The sequence below is a fragment of the Chiloscyllium plagiosum genome, unplaced genomic scaffold (genome assembly GCF_037043375.1).
Source record: "Chiloscyllium plagiosum isolate Xiang-an unplaced genomic scaffold, Cpla_swu_hap1 HiC_scaffold_9, whole genome shotgun sequence".
NCBI lineage: Eukaryota > Metazoa > Chordata > Chondrichthyes > Orectolobiformes > Hemiscylliidae > Chiloscyllium > Chiloscyllium plagiosum.
The window spans coordinates 1,380,999-1,399,648 of record NW_028270147.1 but is presented as its reverse complement, the minus strand read 5'-3'; the positions used below and the strand labels follow the sequence as shown (position 1 = coordinate 1,399,648).

The following is an 18,650-nucleotide window of genomic DNA, read 5'->3' as shown; positions in this document are numbered from 1 at the left end:
TGTCGAAGCGCCGACAAGAGGGGAGGGCACACTAGATCTGGTGCTTGGTAATGAACCAGGCCAGGTGTTTGATTTAGTTGTAGGTTTTGGAAAGGATTATAAGATTTATAATCATCTAGCAAGCAACAATTTGATTTCAGATAGTCAACATGATTTCATCAAGGGCAGGTCATGTCTCACAAACCTCATTGAGTTTTTTGAGAAGGTGACCAAGCATGTAGATGAGGGTAGGGCAGTTGACGTGGTATACGTGGATTTCAGTAAACCTTTGATAAAGATTTGGACATGCTGGTGTTGGACTGGGGTGTGCAAAGTTAAAAATCTAACAAACTAGGTTATAGTCCAACAGGTTTAATTGGAAGCACTAGCTTTCGGAGTGCTGCTCCGAACCACCTGATGAAGGAGCAGCGCTCCGAAAGCTAGTGCTTTCTATTAAACCAGTTGGACTATAACCTTGCCTTTGATAAGGTTCCACATGGTAGGCTGTTGGAGAACATGCAGAAGCATGGAATTGAAGGTGATTTAGCAGTTTGGTTTAGAAACTGGCTTTCCGAAAGAAGGCAGCGAGTGGTGGTTGATGGAAAATATTCAGCCTGGAGTCCGGTTACTAGTGGTGCACTCCAAGGATCTGTTTTGGGACCACTGCCGTTTGTCATTTTTATAAATGACTTAGACGCAGGCATAGGTGGAAATATTAGTAAATTTGCAGACGACACTAAAGTCGGTGGAGTAGTGGACAGTTTGGAAGAATGTTACACGTTGCAGGGGGACTTGGATAAATTGGACTGAATTGGGCTGAAAGGTGGCAAATGGAGTTCAATGCAGCTAAATGTGAGGTGATGCACTTTGGGAAGAATAACAGGAAGGCAGAGAGTATGGGTCAATGGAAAGATTCTTGGTAGTGTGGATGTGCAGAGGGATCTTGAAGTCCATGTACATAGATCCCTGAAAGTTGCCACCCAGGTTGATAGTGCTGTTAAGAAGGCATACGTTGTGCCTCTACCATTCATTGGTAGAGGGATTGAGTTCCGCAGCCGCAATATCATGCTGCAACTGTACAGAACGCGAGTGTGGCCACACTTGGAATATTGTGAACAGTTCTGGTCACCATATTAGATTAGATTAGATTAGATTACAGTGTGGAAACAGGCCCTTCGGCCCAACAAGTCCACACCGACCCGCCGAAGCGAAACCCACCCATACCCCTACATTTACCCCTTATCTAACACTACGGGCAATTTAGTATGGCCAATTCACCTGACCCTGCACATCTTTTGGACTGTGGGAGGAAACCGGAGCACCCGAAGGAAACCCACGCAGACACGGGGAGAACGTGCAAACTCCACACAGTCAGTCGCCTGAGGCGGGAATTGAACCCGGGTCTCTGGCGCTGTGAGGCAGCAGTGCTAACCACTGTGCCACCGTGCCGCCCACATGCCACCGTGCCGCCCACATATTTCGAGAAGAATGTGGAAGCATTGGTAAAGGTGCAAAGGAGATTTACCAGGATGTTGCCTGGTTTGGTGGGAAGGTCTTTTGTGGAAAGGCTGAGAGATTTGGGACTGTTCTCATTGGAAAGAAGGCGGCTAAGAGGGAATTTGATAGAGACATACAAGATGATCAGAGGATTAGATAGGGTAGACAGTGAAAGTCTTTTTCCTAGGATGATGACGTCAGATTGTACGAGTGGCATAACTGCAAATTGAGGGGTGATAAATTTCAGACAGTTGTCAGAGGTAGGTTCTTTACTCAGAGAGTGGTAAGGGCGTGAAATGCCCGATCTGCCAATGTAGTCAACTCAGCCACATTTGGGAGATTAAACAATCCTTGGATAAGCACATGGATGATGATGGGATAATGTCGGGGGATGAGCTGAGAATAATTCAGAGTTTGGTGCAACATCGAGGGCCGAAGGGCATGTTTTGCAGTGCATTGTTCTATGATATGGGCCAAGATTAGTTTACGATATCTGATCGGCATGGAAGAGTGAGACCGAAGGGTTTGTTTCCATCTCTATGACTCTATGGCTGGAGATTTCTACAGCCAGAGTTATAGAGTCATAGTCACCAAGCCATACAGCATGAAAACAGACCCTTTACTCCAACTCGTTCATGACAACTCGTTCATTTCCAAAACCCGTCCCATTTGCCTGCGTTTGCCTCATAACCTACAAACCTTGCCTATTCACGTACTTGTCCAAATGTCTTTGAATGTTGTGTCTGTACCTACCTTTACTAATTTAATTAGTTTTGCAATTTGTTTTGAATTGTAGAATGCCTACAGTGTAGAAACAGGCCATTTGGCCCAACAAGTCCGCACTGATCCTCCGAAGAGTATCACACTCAGGCCCATTACTCTACCCTATTACTCTACATTTCCCGTGACTAATAGTACCTAACCTACCCATCCCGGAACACTATGGGCAATTTACCATAGCCAATTTACCTAACCTGCGGGAGGAAACTGGAGCACCCAGAGGACACCCACACAGATGCAGGGAGAATGTGCAGATTCCACACTGACAGTCATAGAATCAGAGAGATGTACAGCACTGAAACATACTCTTCAGTCCAACTTCTCCATGCCAACCAGATATCCTAACTTAATATTATCCTATTTGCCAGCAGTTGACCCATATCCCTCTAAACCTTTCTCATTCATATGCCATCCAGATGCCTTTTAAATGCTATAATTGTACCAGCCTCCACCACTTCCTCTGGCAGCTCATTCCATGCATGCACCACCCTCTGCGTGAAAAAGTTGCCCCTTAGGTATCTTTTCTATCTTTCTCCTCTCGCCCTAAACCTATGTCCTCTAGTTCTGGACTCCTCCATTCAAGGGAAAAGACCTTGTCTATTTATCTTATCCATAAGATCCTCATGATTTTATAAACCTCTATAAGGTCATCCCTCAGCCTCCGACGCTCCAGGGAAAACAGTCCCAGCCTATTTATCCTCTCTTTATAGCTCAAATCTGCACACCCTGGCAGCATTCTTCTAAATCTTTTCTGAACCCTTTCAAGTTTCACAACATCCTTCTGACAGGGAGGAGACCAGAATTTCACGCAGTATTCCAAAAGTGGCCTAACCGATGTCCTGCACAGCCTCAATATGACCTCCCAACTCCTATATTTCTGCTATGGAGGAAAGCAGCCTGAGGCTGGAATCGAACCCGGGTCCCTGGCACTGCGAGGCAGCAGTGCTAATCACCGAGCCATTGTGCCACCCTTCATGGCTTTGATGGGTTTAAAACTCATAACTTCTTGATTGCTAATATGGTACCATAATTGCAAAACAAAACTCATTAAAGAACCAAATTCCAAAGTAGCATATTTATACATAGACCTGTTACGTACTTTAAAAGAAAATGACTGTTTATTTTAAAATGCTTCCCTTAAAAAACTACTCCAACAATCCTTAACTATATCCAACTTTGACAATGAAACTACAAAGTGCCCTCACATTTGTTCTATAATCAAGCCATTACATGTAACAGTGGGCCTCTTTGCAACATTTGTTCTGTTAAAAACCATTACGTCATGACTTTACTTTGGGCGAGGGAAATTTGGCATATTTCACTTGTCAAGCAGAAATGCAGATACAGGCATAGGCACACGTGGTGCAATATGAGTGTCTTATTTTGACTGTTATTAGACCATATAATATTTATTAATTACCTCGTATGCTTGATAATTACATGTTACCAAATCATGAGCTAATTATTGAAGAATAAACTGAATTCTACTGTATGATGTTGGGAATAGCCCAAGAGTATCGACTATTACTGAGAATTCATAATTGACAAGTTATTGGAAATGTCCTACCAGCGTTGATGGATGGAGTTGTCATTTTTGAGAGTCACCAATCTGTGAACAAAGAGGATTTTGTTCATTTGACCTCAATCCAGAGATGGCCTTTAGAACATAGAAAAGTACAGGACAGAACAGGCCCATGGCCCACTTTGCTGTGCCGAGGTTTAATCCTAATGTAAAATATAATAACTTAACCTACTCAACTCACTGCTATCTATGTGCATTTCCATCAGTCGCTTAATGTCCCCAATGACTCTGCTTCCACCACCACAGCTGGCAGCATATTCCATGCATTCACAACTCTCTGTGTAAAGAACCTACCTCTGACGTCTCCTTTATACCTTCCTCTTAATATCTTCAAACTATGACTCCTCGTACCAGTCAATCTTGCCCTGGGGAAAAGTCTCCTGCTATTGACTCTATTTTTTCCACTCATTATCTTGTATACCTCGATCAGGTCTCAGATTTACAGATTAGATTACAGTGTGGAAACAGGCCCTTCGGCCCAACAAGTCCACACCGACCCGCCGAAGCGAAACCCACCCATACCCCTACATTTACCCCTTACCTAACACTACAGGCAATTTAGTATGGCCAATTCACCTGACCCTGCACATCTTTGGATGGTGGGAGGAAACCCACGCAGACACGGGGAGAACGTGCAAACTCCACACAGTCAGTCGCCTGAGGGGGGAATTGAACCCGGGTCTCTGACGCTGTGAGGCAGCAGTGCTAACCACTGTGCCACCGTGCCGCCCAGGTGCCGCCCAGGTCTCTCTTCCTCTTTCTCTCCAGAGAGAAAAGTCCGAGCTTATTCAACCTTTCTTCATAAGGTAAGCACTCCAGTCCAGGCAGCATCCTGGTAAACCTTCTTTGCACCCTCTTTAAAGCCTTTGTATCTTTCCTATAATAGGGCGAACATAACCGCACACAATATTCCAAGTGTGGTCCCACCATGGACTTGTAGCAAAACCTTGCAGCTCTTAAACTCGATCCCTCTGTTATTGAAAGCCAAAACACCATATGCTTTCTTTACAACCCTATCCAGTTAGGTGGCAATTTTGAGGGATCTATGTACTTGCTCAGCCAGATCCCTCTGTTCCGTGACACTGCCAAGAATCCTGTCTTTAATCCTATATTCAGCATTCAAGTTCAACCTTCCAAAACGCATCACTTCGCATTTATCCAGGTTGAACTCCATTTGCCATTTCTCAGCCGAGCTCTGCATCCTGTAGTAGCCCTCTATGGTATCAACGACATCTCCAACCATTGTGTCATCTGCCAATTTACTAACACACCCCTCAACCTCCTCATCCAAATCATTTATAAAAGCTACGAAGAGCAGAGGCCCAAGAACAGGTGTGATTGAGGTTCACAAGGAAGAGGTACTAAAAATCCTGCAGACTGTGAAAATAGATAAGTCCCCTGGGCCAGATGGGATTTATCCTAGGATCCTCTGGGACGCCAGGGAGGAGATTGTCGAGCCTTTGGCATTTGTCTTTAAATCGTCATTGTCTACAGGAATAGTGCCAGAAGACTGGAGGACAGCAAATGTGGTTCCCCTGTTCAAGAAGGGGAGTAGAGACAATCCTGTTAATTATAGACCAGTAAGCCTTACTTCAGTTGTTGGTAAAGTGTTGGAAAAGGTTATAAGAGATAGGAATTATAATCATCTAGAAAAGAATAATTTGATGAGGGATAATCAGCACGGTTTTGTGAAGGGTAGGTCGTGCCTAACAAACCTTATTGAGTTCTTTGAGAAGGTGATCAAACAGGTTGATGAGAGTAAATGTGGTGTATATGGATTTCAGCAAGGCATTCGAAAAGGTTCCCCACAGTTGGCTATTGTACAAAATGCAGAGGAATGGGATTGTGGGAGATATAGCAGTTTGAATCAGTAATTGGCTTGCTGAAAGAAGACAGAGGGTGGTGGTTGAAGGAAATGTTCATCCTGGAGTCCAGTTACTCGTGGTGTACCGCAAGGGTTGGTGTTGGGTCCACTGCTGTTCGTCATTTTTATAAACGGCCTGGAAGAGGGCATAGAGGGTGAGTTAGTAAATTTGCAGACGACACTAAGGTCGGTGAGTTGTGGATAGTGACGAAGGATGTTGTAGGTTACAGAGAGACATAGATAAGCTGCAGAGCTGGGCTGAGAGGTGGCAAATGGAGTTTAGAACATAGAACATAGAAGAATACAGCGCAGTACAGGCCCTTTGGCCCTCGATGTTGCGCTGATCCAAGCCCACCTAACCTATACTAACCCACTATCCTCCATATACCTATCCAATGCCCGTTTAAATGCCCATAAAGAGGGAGAGTCCACCACTGCTACTGGCAGGGCATTCCATGAACTTACGACTCGCTGAGTGAAGAACCTACCCCTAACTTCAGTCCTATATCTACCCCCCCTTAATTTAAAGCTATGCCCCCTTGTAATACCCGACTCCATACGCGGGAAAAGGTTCACACTGTCAACCCTATCTAACCCCCTAATCATCTTGTACACCTCAATCAAGTCACCCCTAAACCTTCTTTTCTCTAATGAAAACAGCCCCAAGTGTCTCAGTCTTTCCTCATACGATCTTCCTTCCATACCAGGCAACATCCTGGTAAACCTCCTCTGCACCCATTCCAGTGCCTCCACATCCTTCCTATAGTATGGCGACCAAAACTGCACACAATATTCCAGATGCGGCCGCACCAGAGTCTTATACAACTGCATCATGACCTCAGGACTCCGGAACTCAATTCCTCTACCAATAAAAGCCAGTACGCCATATGCCTTCCTCACCGTACTATTTACCTGGGTGGCAACTTTCAGAGATCTGTGTACATGGACACCAAGATCCCTCTGCTCATCCACACTACCAAGTATCCGACCATTAGCCCAGTACCCCATCTTTTTGTTATTCTTCCCAAAGTGAATCACCTCACACTTAGCTACATTGAATTCCATTTGCCACCTTTCTGCCCAGCTCTGCAGCTTCTCTATATCCTGCTGTAACCTGCCACATCCTTCCTCACTGTCAACAACTCCTCCGACTTTCGTATCATCCGCAAACTTGCTCACCCAACCTTCTAACCCCTCTTCCAGGTCATTTATAAAAATGACAAACAGCAATGGTCCCAAAACAGATCCTTGCGGAACACCGCTAGTGACGGCACTCCATGAAGAAACTTTGCCATCAACTGCTACCCTCTGTCTTCTTCCATCCAGCCAATTCCTAATCCAAACCTCCAACTCACCCTCAATGCCATATCTCCGTATTTTCTGCAGTAGCCTACCATGGGGAACCTTATCAAACGCCTTACTAAAATCCATATATACCACATCTACCGCTTTCCCCTCGTCCACCTCCTTCGTCACCTTTTCAAAGAATTCAATAAGGTTTGTGAGGCACGACCTGCCCTTCACAAAACCATGCTGACTATCCTTGATCACATTATTCCTATCCAGATGTGCATAAATCCTATCCCTTACAATTCTCTCTAAGACTTTGCCCACAACAGAAGTGAGACTCACCGGCCTATAGTTACTATCCACTTATCCACTTTAATGCGGATAAGTGTGAGGCAATTCACTTTGGTTGGAGTAACTGGAATGCAAAGTACTGGGCTAATAGTAAGATTATTGGTAGTGTAGGTGAGCAGAGAGATCTTGCTGTCCAGGTACACAGATCCTTGAAAGTTGCCACCCAGGTTGACAAGGTTGTTAAGAAGGCATACAGTGTTTTAGCTTTTATTAATAGAGGAATCGAGTTCTGCAGCTGTACAAAACTCTGGTGCGTCTACGCTTGGAGTATTGTGTACAGTTCTGGTCACCGCATTACAAGAAGGATGTGGAAGCTTTGGAAAGGGTGCAGAAGAGATTTACTCGGATGTTGCTTGGTATGGAGGGAACGTCTTACGAGGAAAGGCTGAGGGACCTGAGGCTGTTTTCGTTAGAAGAAGGTTGAGAGGTGACTTAATAGAGACATATAACATAATCAGAGGGTTAGATAGGGTGGGCAGGGAGAGCCTTTTTCCAAGTATGGTGACGGCGAGCACGAGGGGGCATAACTTTAAATTGTGGGGTGATAGATATAGGACAGATGTCAGAGGTAGTTTCTTTACTCAAAGAGTAGTAAGGGTATGGAATGCTTTGCCTGCAACGGTAGTAGATTCGGCAACTTTAAGTACATTTAAGTAGTCGTTGGACCAGCATATGGACGTACATAGAATAGTGTAGGTTAGATGGGCTTCAGATTGGTATGATAGGTTGGCCCAACATCGAGGGCCAAAGGGCCTGTACTGCGCTGTAATGTTCTATGATCTATGTAACACATTCCTGCAGGACCCCACTCAACACTGACCTCCAGGCAGAATACTTTCCATCAACAACCACTCTCTGCCCTCTGTCAGCCAGCCAATTCTGAATCCAGATAGCCAAATCTCCCTGTATCCTATAACGCCTGAGTTTATGAATGAGCCTTGTCAAATGCCTTGCTGAAGTCCATTTACACCACATCTACTGCTCAACATTCGTTGACCTGTCTTGACACCACCTCAAAGAACTCAATAAGATTTGTGAGGCATGACCTGCCCCTCACAAAGCCATGCTGATTGCCTTTAATCACACTATACTTTGCCAAATAGTCATAAATCCTATCCCTCAGAATTCCTTCCAAAACTTTGCTGACCACAGATGTAAGACTGTTTTGTAATTGCCAGGGATTTCTCTATTATCCTTCTTGAATAGAGGAACAACATCCTTCCAATCCTCCGGTGGAGAGTGAGGAGGCAAATATCCTCACCAGTGGCTTAGCTACTCCTTTCTTGCTTCCCAGAACAGCCTAGGGTAAATCCGGTAACCACTGGTCTTGGTGGTTTCAAAAATAATGCTTTCTATTTCTTAACAGAAGCATAGAAAATAGCAGTAGGATGCGGTCATTTGGCTCTTCAAGCCTTCTCCGCTATTCAACATAATCACGGCAGATTATCTAAATTTCAATACCCACTCTCTCCCAATGACTCTTGACACTTTTAGACTCCAGCAATATATATGCTTACATCCAATGACTTGGCCTCTACAGCTTTCTGAGGCAGAGAATTTCACAGATTCACTACCTTCTGGGTGAATAAATTTCACCTCATCTCAATCCAGAATAGCCCACTCTGTATCCTGAAGCCTTGAACTTTTGTTCTGGTCCCCCTGTATCTAGTCTGTTCGGCCTTGTCAGATTTTTTATTGCTGAGAAAAGGCATATTTTGTTGAAGCTTTTTATCTTGACATTGAAGCTTTCTTCAGGACATTTTACAAGAAACAGACATACCCGTTACGATTAGCAGAGACCCTGAGATTATAAAAACAAGAGACTTAGGCCATTCGTTTGTTCCACCATTCAATTTGATGGTGATTGATCTTATTCCTCAGTCGTATTTTGTTGCAGTATCCCTATATCCCTTGATTCCCTACAGAACTAAAAAATATAATCATCTGCAACCTTCATGCAGTTGATATTTGATTTTCTCTCCTAAATATTAAAGATTAAGTCCAGCAGAGCATATGCTGGATTTAGTGAAAGTTTCAAAAGGGAATTGAATAGATTACTTGAAAGGGAACATTTGATGAGAAAGGGATGAGGTGGAGAGGGAAGCTGGATTATATTGATAACTCTTCCAAAGAACAATCAAAAGTGCAGTTGTCCAAATTACTTTCTGAGGTATTGCAAGCCATGAGATGTCATTGAGAAGTGAAGGTTTTTCTTTCATTTCCTGTTGTCAATAGTCATAAAATGATTCAGCACAGGAGACCATTTAATCTTTTATGCCTGTCCTGCCCAACCCATTAATTTCACTTCCTTCTTCATTCACAGAATTATTTTATAGCTAACTTGAGCTGAATTGGTTTGAACTTTTCACCTTCTGGGTTATGTGATTTAATTCACTTTTCAAATACAGTATTTCCTTTTAAAATGTGATCTATATTTTACTAAGTAATCTGCCGTTGGAATGATAAACCTTTAGAGGATGCCTATCTCTTAATTACTGCGATTGGTTTGATTCAGATCTGTTAATGTTTTATTATTCTTCCTATCCCTGTTTTAACTAATACTTCATTGTGTAGAAGCAAATATTCAAACTGGAAATGACTGTTCCTTTGATACCTGTGAATGGCAAGCCTTTGACAGGCAGATACAAATCTTGTATCGCTGTTCTATTGTGTAGTAGTTGAAGAAGTGATAGGTCCTGAAGCAGATGTAGATATAACAATTTAGTATTACAAATGTAATAACGACTTCCATTCATACAGTACCTATAATGTAGCAAAATAATTATGAAAGGATCTCCAGTTTGACTTTTAGAGAATTTGAGAAAAATTATTGACTTAACAGTTTGCCACTTCCGTAAAATGCCAAATGTGAGCAATTAATTATTGAACTTTTTTTAATCTTTTATTATTTTCAGGTTGCAGATTTGGGATGTGCTGACTGTATGCTGCTGTCACGTTTAAAATTCTGCAGCTGCGTTGAGGTTCTTGTAGGAGTCGATACTGACTTAGAACTGCTGAAGGAAAAAATGTAATGTCTTTTTGATAAATGCTGATCTGAACGTTTCTGACGTTATGCAAGCTAACTAAAAAATGCACAATTTGTTGACTGATTTCTGAAATTAGAAGCAGAGAGGAAATAGTAAATAATGAAACAAACACAAAGCTGGAGAAACTCAGCAGATCTGGCAGTATCTGTGGAGAGAAATGGAATTAACTTTAGATTTGATTTATTTATTGTTGTCGCATGAACTTAAGTAGAGTGAAAAGTTTTGTTTTGTGAGCGGTCCATTCAGATCTTAACATACAAGGACATAGGATCATGGGGTGTTTAGACCGAGCAAAGCAAATAAGGTTATAGTTGCACAGGAGGTGCACAAAAGCAAGATCGACATCAGTTTTGCTGAGGCTCCTTGAAGCCACACTCGTTGAGTGCGGCTTTGATGTCAGGCACTGTCACTCTCATCTCACCTCGCTTCTGAAATTCAGCTCTTTTGTGCATGTTTGAACCAAGGCTATAATAAGGTGAAGGACTGTGTTGTCCTGCAAAACCCAAAGTGGGCATCAGTGAACTTCCTTGAAAATAATATCTTTTGCTCATTGTTCCAAATGTATTCCTGACCTCTTTGAAGGAAGTTGCTTTCATAAAATTAAAATTGGATAAATATATTACCTGTACTTTAAAATCCAAATTCTCAAATGATAATATAGAGTCATAGAGGTGTACAGCATGGAAACAGACTCTTCAGTCCAACTCATCCATGCTGACCAGATATCCCAACCCAATCTACTCCCACTTGCCAACACCCGGCCCATATCCCTTCAAACCCTTTCTGTTCATATACCCATCCAGATGATTTTTAAATGTTGTAATTGCACCAGTCTCCACCGCTTCCTCTGGCAGCTCGTTCCATACACATACCACCCTCTGCGTGAAAACATTGTTCCTTAGGTCTCTTTTATATCTTTCCCCTCTCACCCTAACCTGTGCCTTCTAGTTCTGGACTCCCCCAACACAGGGAAAAGACTTTGTCTATTTATCCTATCCATGCCCTCATGATTTTATAAATTTCTATAAGGTCACTCCTCAGCCTTCACTGCTGCAGGGAAAACAGCCCCAGCCTATCCAACCTCTCCCTGTAGTTCAAATCCTTGAAGCCTGGCAACATCCTTGTAAATCTTTTCTGAATCCTTTCAAGTTTCACAACATCCTTCCGATAGGAAGGAGACCAGAATTGCATGCAATATTCCAAAAGTGGCCAAACCAATGTCCTGTACAGCCACAACATGACCTCCCAACTCCTGTACTCAATACTCTGACCAATAAAGGAAAGCATGTAGACAGACTGACGAGGTGAGAGGCCATTTTGGATTTGGTGCTCGGCAATGAGCCAGGACAGGTGTCAGATCTTGTGGTGGGAGAACACTTTGGTGACAGTCATCACAACTACCTCACATTTACCATAGATTTGGAGAGGAAAAGGAGCAGTTACCGAAGGAAGATATTTAATTGGGGAAAAGGAAATTGTGACACTATCAGACAGGAGTTGGGAAGTACAGACTGGGAGCAATTGTTCCACAGAAAGGGCACAGCAGACATGTGCAGACTACTTAAGGTGCAGATGTTGCGAGTGATGCACAAATTTGTTCCTCTGAGGCTGATAAGAAGGGGTAAGATTAAGGAACCTTGGATGATGAGAACAGAGGAGCTTCTCATCAAAAGGAAGAAGGCAGCTTATGTAATGTGGAGGTAGCAAGGATCTAGTACAGCTTTAGAGGATTACAGGCTAGCTAGAAAGGAATTCAAATGGACTGAGGAGAGCCAGGAGGGGGCACGAAAAAAGTTTGGCAACAAGGATTAGGGAGAACCGAAAGGCATTTTACTCATACGTGAGGAATAAGAGGATGATCATGGAGAAGGTAGGGCCGATCAGGGATAGCGGAGGGAACTTGTGCGTGGATTTTGAGCAGATAGGGGAAGCCCTAAATGAGTTTTTTGCTTCGGTTTTCACCAAGAAAAGGGACCTTAATGCGAATGAAAACTTAGAGGAGCTGGGACACAGTCTTGACCATATCAAGATCGATGAAGTTGATGTGCTGGAAATGTTGGAAAACATTAAGATTGCTAAGTCCCCAGAGCCAGACCAGATTTATCCGAGGGTGCTCCGGGAAGTGAGAAAGGAGGTTGCTAAACCGTTGGTGAGGATATTTGCCTCCTCACCCTCCGTGGGAGTCGTATCGGAGGATTGGAAGGAAGCGAATGTCGTTCCTCTTTTCAAGAAGGGTAATAGGGAAATCCCTGGCAATTACAGACCAGTCAGTCTTAAGTCTGTGGTCAGCAAAGTTTTGGAAAGAACTCTGAGGGATAGGATTTTTGACTATTTGGCAAAGCATAGTGCGAATAAAGGCAGTCACCATGGCTTTGTGAGGGGCAGGTCATGCCTCACAAATCTTATTGAGTTCTTTGAAGAGGTGAAAAATGTGTTCCTGGAAAAGCGCAGCAGGTCAGGCAGCATCCAAGGAGCAGGAGAATCGATGTTTCAGGCATAATCCCTTCTTCAGGAATGAGGAAGGTGTGCCAAGCAGGTTAAGATAAAAGGTAGGGAGGAGGGACTTGGGGGAGGGGCGTTGGGAATGCAATAGGTGAAGGAGGTTAAGGTGAGGGTGATAGGCCGGAGAGGGGATGGGGGCAGAGAGGTTGGGAAGAAGATTGCAGGTCAGGAAGACGGTGCTGAGTCCGCGGGTTGACCCTCCATCCCTTGTGGTTGGAGGGTTCCTAGGTAGAAGATGAGACGCTCTTCCTCCAGGCATTGTGTTGCCATGGTCTGGTGATGGAGGAGGCCAAGGACCTTCATGTCCTTGGTGGAGTGGGAGGGGGAGTTAAAGTGTTCAGCCACGGGGCGGTTGGGTTGGTTGGTGCGGGTGTCCCAGAGGTATTCTCTGAAACGTTCTGCAAGTAGGCGGCCTGTCTCCCCAATGTAGAGGAGGCCACATCGGGTGCAGCGGATGCAGTAAATGATGTGTGTGGAGGTGCTGGTGAGTTTGTGATGGATATGGAAGGATCCCTTGGGGCCTTGGAGGGAAGTGAGGGGGGAGGTGGGGCGCAAGTTTTGCATTTCTTGTCCATCTGGGTTGTAGATGCGGCGGAGACGAAGGAATTGGGAATATGGGATGGCGTTTTTACAGGGGGCAGGGTGGGAGGAGGTGTAGTCTAGGTAGCTGTGGGAGTCGGTCGGTTTATAGTAAATGTCCGTGTTGATTCGGTCACCCGAGATAGAAATGGAAAGGTCTAGGAAGGGGAGGGAGGAATCTGAGATGGACCAGGTGAATTTGAGGTCCGGGTGGAAGGTGTTGGTAAAGTGGATGAACGGTTCAACCTCCTTGTGGGAGTTCAGGGTGAGAACCAGTTCAGTCAGTCGAAGGTGGATGTCATTGAAGGGTACCGGTTGGTACGGCGGGAAAGGAAGAAGCAGAGGGCTTTGAGTCCTTCGTGATGGGGGATGGAGGTGTACAGGGACTGGATGTCCATGGTGAAGATAAGGCATTGGGGACCGGGAAAGCGAAAATCATGGAAGAATTCAGGGTGAGGACCAGTTCAGTCAGTCGAAGGAGGGTGTCTTTCAGGGTGAGGACCAGTTCAGTCAGTCGAAGGAGGGTGTCTTTCAGGGTGAGGACCAGTTCAGTCAGTCGAAGGAGGGTGTCAAGTTAACACCTTTTCCTCCGCTTACACTAGCACCACCCCCCACCTTTTCCTCCGCTTACACTGGCACCACCCCCAACCTATGCCCTCTAGTTCTGGACTCCCCAATCCCAGGGAAAAGACTTTGCCTATTTATTCTATCCATGCCCCTCATAATTTTGTAAACCTCCCCTTCCTAGAACTTTCTATTTCTATCTCGGGTGACCGAATCAACACGGACATTTACTATAAACCAACCGACTCCCACAGCTACCTAGACTACACCTCCTCCCACCCTGCCCCCTGTAAAAACGCCATCCCATATTCCCAATTCCTTCGTCTCCGCCGCATCTGCTCCCAGGAGGAACAATTCCAATACCGTACAACCCAGATGGCCTCCTTCTTCAAAGATCGCAATTTCCCCCGAGACGTGGTTGACGATGCCCTCCACCGCATCTCCTCCACTTCCCGCTCCTCCGCCCTTGAGCCCCGCCACTCCAACCGCCACCAGGACAGAACCCCACTGGTCCTCACCTACCATCCCACCAATCTCCATATACAGCGTATCATCCACCGTCATTTCCGCCACCTCCAAACGGACCCCTCCACCAGGGATATATTTCCCTCCCCTCCCCTATCAGCGTTCTGAAATGACCACTCCCTCCGTGACTCCCTAGTCAGGTCCACACCCCCCACCAACCCAACCTCCACTCCCGGCACCTTCCCCTGCAACCGCAAGAAATGCAAACCTTGCGCCCACACCTCCCCCCTTACTTCCCTTCAAGGCCCCAAGGGATACTTCCATATCCGCCACAAATTCACCTGCACCTCCACACACATCATTTATTGCATCCGCTGCACCCGATGTGGCCTCCTCTATATTGGGGAGACAGGCCGCCTACTTGCGGAACGTTTCAGAGAACACCTCTGGGACACCCGGACCAACCAATCCAACCACCCTGTGGCTCAACACTTCAACTCCCCCTCCCACTCCACCAAGGACATGCAGGTCCTTGGACTCCTCCATCGCCAGACCATAGCAACACGACGGTTGGAGGAAGAGCGCCTCATCTTCCTCCTAGGAACCCTCCAACCACAAGGGATGAACTCAGATTTCTCCAGTTTCCTCATTTCCCCTCCCCCCACCTTGTCTCAGTCAAATCCCTCGAACTCAGCACCGCCTTCCTAGCCTGCAATCTTCTTCCTGACCTCTCCGCCCCCACCCCACTCTGGCCTATCACCCTCACCTTGACCTCCTTCCACGTATTGCATTTCCAAGGCCCCTCCCCCAAGTCCCTCCTCCCTACCTTTTATCTTAGCCTGTTGGACACACTTTCCTCATTCCTGAAGAAGGGCTTATGCCCGAAACGTCGGTTCTCCTATTCCTTGGATGCTGCCTGACCTGCTGCGCTTTTCCAGCAACACATTTTCAGCTCTGATCTCCAGCATCTGCAGTCCTCACTTTCTCCTCCAGTTCTGGTCACCCTATTATAGAAAAGATAGAGTCTTTGGAGAGGGTGCAAAGAAGGTTTACTAGGTTGCTGCCTGAATTGGAGGGCTTGCCATATGAAGAAAGGTTGAATAAGCTTGGACTTTTCTCTCTGGAGAGGAGGAGGAAGAGAGGAGACCTGATCGAGGTATACAAGATAATGAGTGGAACAGATAGAGTCAATAGCCAGAGACATTTCCCCAGGGCAGGATTGAATGGTATGAGGGGTCATAGTTTGAAGATATTAGCAGGAAGGTATAAAGGAGCCGTCAGAGGTAGGTTCTTTACGCAGAGAATTGTGAATGCATGGAATGTGTTGCCAGCTGTGGTGGTGGAAGCAGAGTCATTAGAGACATTTAAATGACTGCTGGACATGCACATGGATAGCAGTGAGTTGAGGGGTGCGTAGGTTAAGTTATTATATTTTACATTAGGACTAAACCTCAGCACAACATCGTGGGCCAAAGGGCCTGTTCTGTGCTGTACTTTTCTATGTTCTATACCAAATGCCGCCTTCACTATCCTATCTATCTGTGATTCCACTTTCAAGGAGCTGTGAACCTGCGCTCCAAGGTCTATTTGTTCAACAACACTCTCTAGATCCTTATCATTAAGTGTATAAGCGCTGCTAAGATTTGTTTTCCCAAAATGCAGCACCTCACATTTATCTAAATTAAACTCCGTCTGGTACTTCTCAGCTCATTGGCCCATCTGATCAAGAACCCGTTGTAATCTGAGGTAACCACCTTTGCTGTCCACTACACCTCCAATTTTGGTGTCATCTGCAAATTTACTAATTATACCTCTTATGTCACGTCCAAATCATTTATATAAATGACAAAAAGTGGTGGACCCAGCACCAATCCTTGTGACATTCCACTGGTCACAGGCCTCCATTCTAAAAAAAAAACACCCTCCACAACCACCTCTCTTCTACCTTTGAGCCAGTTCTGTATCCACATGGCTAGTTCTCCCTGTATTCCATGAGATGTAACCTTACTAACCAGTCTCCCCTGGAGGACCTTGTCAAACACCCTACTGAAATCCATATAGATCACATCCACCACTCTGCCCTCATCAGTCCTCTTCATTACTTCTTCACAAAACTCAATCAAGTTGGTGAGGCATGAGTTCCCATGCATAAAGCTATGTTAACTATCCCTCATCAGTCCTTGCCTTTCCAAACGTGTACATCCTGTCCCTCAGGATTCCCTCCAACAACTTGCTCACCACCAACATCAGGCTCACCGGTCTATAGTTCCCTGGCTTGTCCAATATGCTAAACATCTTTATGGCACAGCTGCCTATGGTACCAAATTGCATTATGTCAGCTTTCTCTGATCCTCGCCACAAAGGTAAATGATGGCTCCAGATTGTATTAAACTATGCTTTGAATGCATTCAACAATTAAGCGTCTACAGCTTTCTGTGGTAGAAAGCTTTTTAAGAAAATTTTAATTGTAATCGCAGAACAACCTTGTTTCAAAATGGGATATTATCTTATAGTTTTGCTGCATCAGTATCGCTGTATACCTGAAATATGAATAAGAGAAATTCACCTTGCACTTCTCCACCTGGTAGGTATCGCGTCTCTCCCCTTCCATGCGACTATCTACAGCCCCGGGCATCCATGTTAACAGTAAGTTTGTATCATGGATCAGCAACTGTAAAAGACTCTCGCATGTTGGACTGTGACTTTGTGTCATGCATTGAATTGTAAGTACTTATACTAAAAGGAATAATTGCCAAGTAAACCTTGTTTTAATCATTTTGAGTACATTTATTTAGCAGCTGAAATGGAAATTGTATGTGTGAATTTTGGTTTTAAATTCATGTGACCTTCGAGTGGCTGGCTGGGCCAGCATTTATTGCCCAACCCCATTGTCCTTTGATTTTTGTGGCTTGCCTATGCCACTTCAGAGAGCAGTTGAGTCATAGAATAATACTATATGGAAGCAGGCCCTTCAATCCAAACTGGTCCATGCTGACTGTTACGACACGGCAGTGAACCCTTCTTTTAATTAAACCAAATGCCTGGAAAACTCACCTCGTCTCATAACTTGTTAAAATATGAGTGACAGAGAACTCCCAAATTCCACTATTTCAGGAAAGTAATATCAACACATTCTTTAACTCTAAAAGTGAACATTAAACAACAGCTATTCACAACTCTAACCTCCCTTTCTTTTAACTGCTTACTATCTGCCTCCACTCTATACTGCTCCAGTAAAACACTTACTAAAATTACATGAGTTTAATTTCAAAACCATACGGTAGTTGTCATTGTTGGTGTCCTCCACCTTCCAGCTGAAGATCTCCCTGTGTTGTCGTCTTTCTTTTGCTGCAAATATGTTTCATATGAAAAGGTACCTTTGATAGAGAGTGTTTCAATATCTTGGGTCTTTCTCGATGGCAGTTATTCTATCTGACTTACAAACTGCCTGCCTTTTTTTTAATACCCCTAACATCGGATTGTATCATTGGTTCAATGTTGGTAAAATAATAAATTGAAATTTGTTTGGGTTTTAATATCCTGGGATATAATTTAAACTGGCTAAATTCCCATTGTTGTCAAAACTGCAACCATCTCTGGTATCCATTTCACAACCAAATGGTACATATTTTCAATTTTCTAGTACATTCTGAGACTGCTCATTAGTTGTATGACAGGTGCTAGTAAGCTCTCAGTGCAGAACAGCATCCACTCTCAAGGGTACAGTACATGCCTTCAACTTCATAACACTGTTCATGGTGTTCACTCAGCTAGTTTCAGTTGGTTCATATGCCTCTAAACCTGTCCATGTACCTCTCCAAATGTTGCTGTTATACCGACCTCAATCATTTTCTCTGGCAGCCCATTCCATATACGCACCACTCTCTGAAGAAGTTGCCCCTCAGGTCCTTCTTAAAGCTTTCCCCTCTCACTTTAAACCTATGCCGTTTAGTTTTCAATTCCCCATCCATAGGAAAAAGACTATGTGCATTAATCCTATCAATGCTCCTCATGATTTTATATACCTCAATAAGGTCACCCCTCATCCTCCTATGTTCAAAGGAATAAAGTCCTATCCTGGCCAACCTCTCCCTATAACTCAGGCCTACTAATCCTGGCAATGTCCTTGTAAATCTTTTTTGCACTCCTT

The 18,650-nt window shown here is 44.5% G+C and overlaps 1 protein-coding gene across 5 annotated transcripts in view; it reads left to right on the top strand.

Moving 5' to 3' along the window:
• henmt1 (HEN methyltransferase 1) overlaps positions 1-18,650 on the top strand; it is a 113,073-nt gene that overhangs the window by 55,733 nt on the left and 38,690 nt on the right. For 4 of the 5 annotated variants that reach the window (XM_087990334.1, XM_087990330.1, XM_087990331.1 and 1 more), the window contains 2 exons: positions 10,259-10,371; positions 17,089-17,223. In XM_087990334.1, the coding sequence (XP_087846460.1) occupies positions 10,259-10,371; positions 17,089-17,223 (248 nt within the window). The remainder of the gene's footprint in view (positions 1-10,258; positions 10,372-17,088; positions 17,224-18,650) is intronic. The other variant, XM_087990333.1, reaches the window with a different exon arrangement.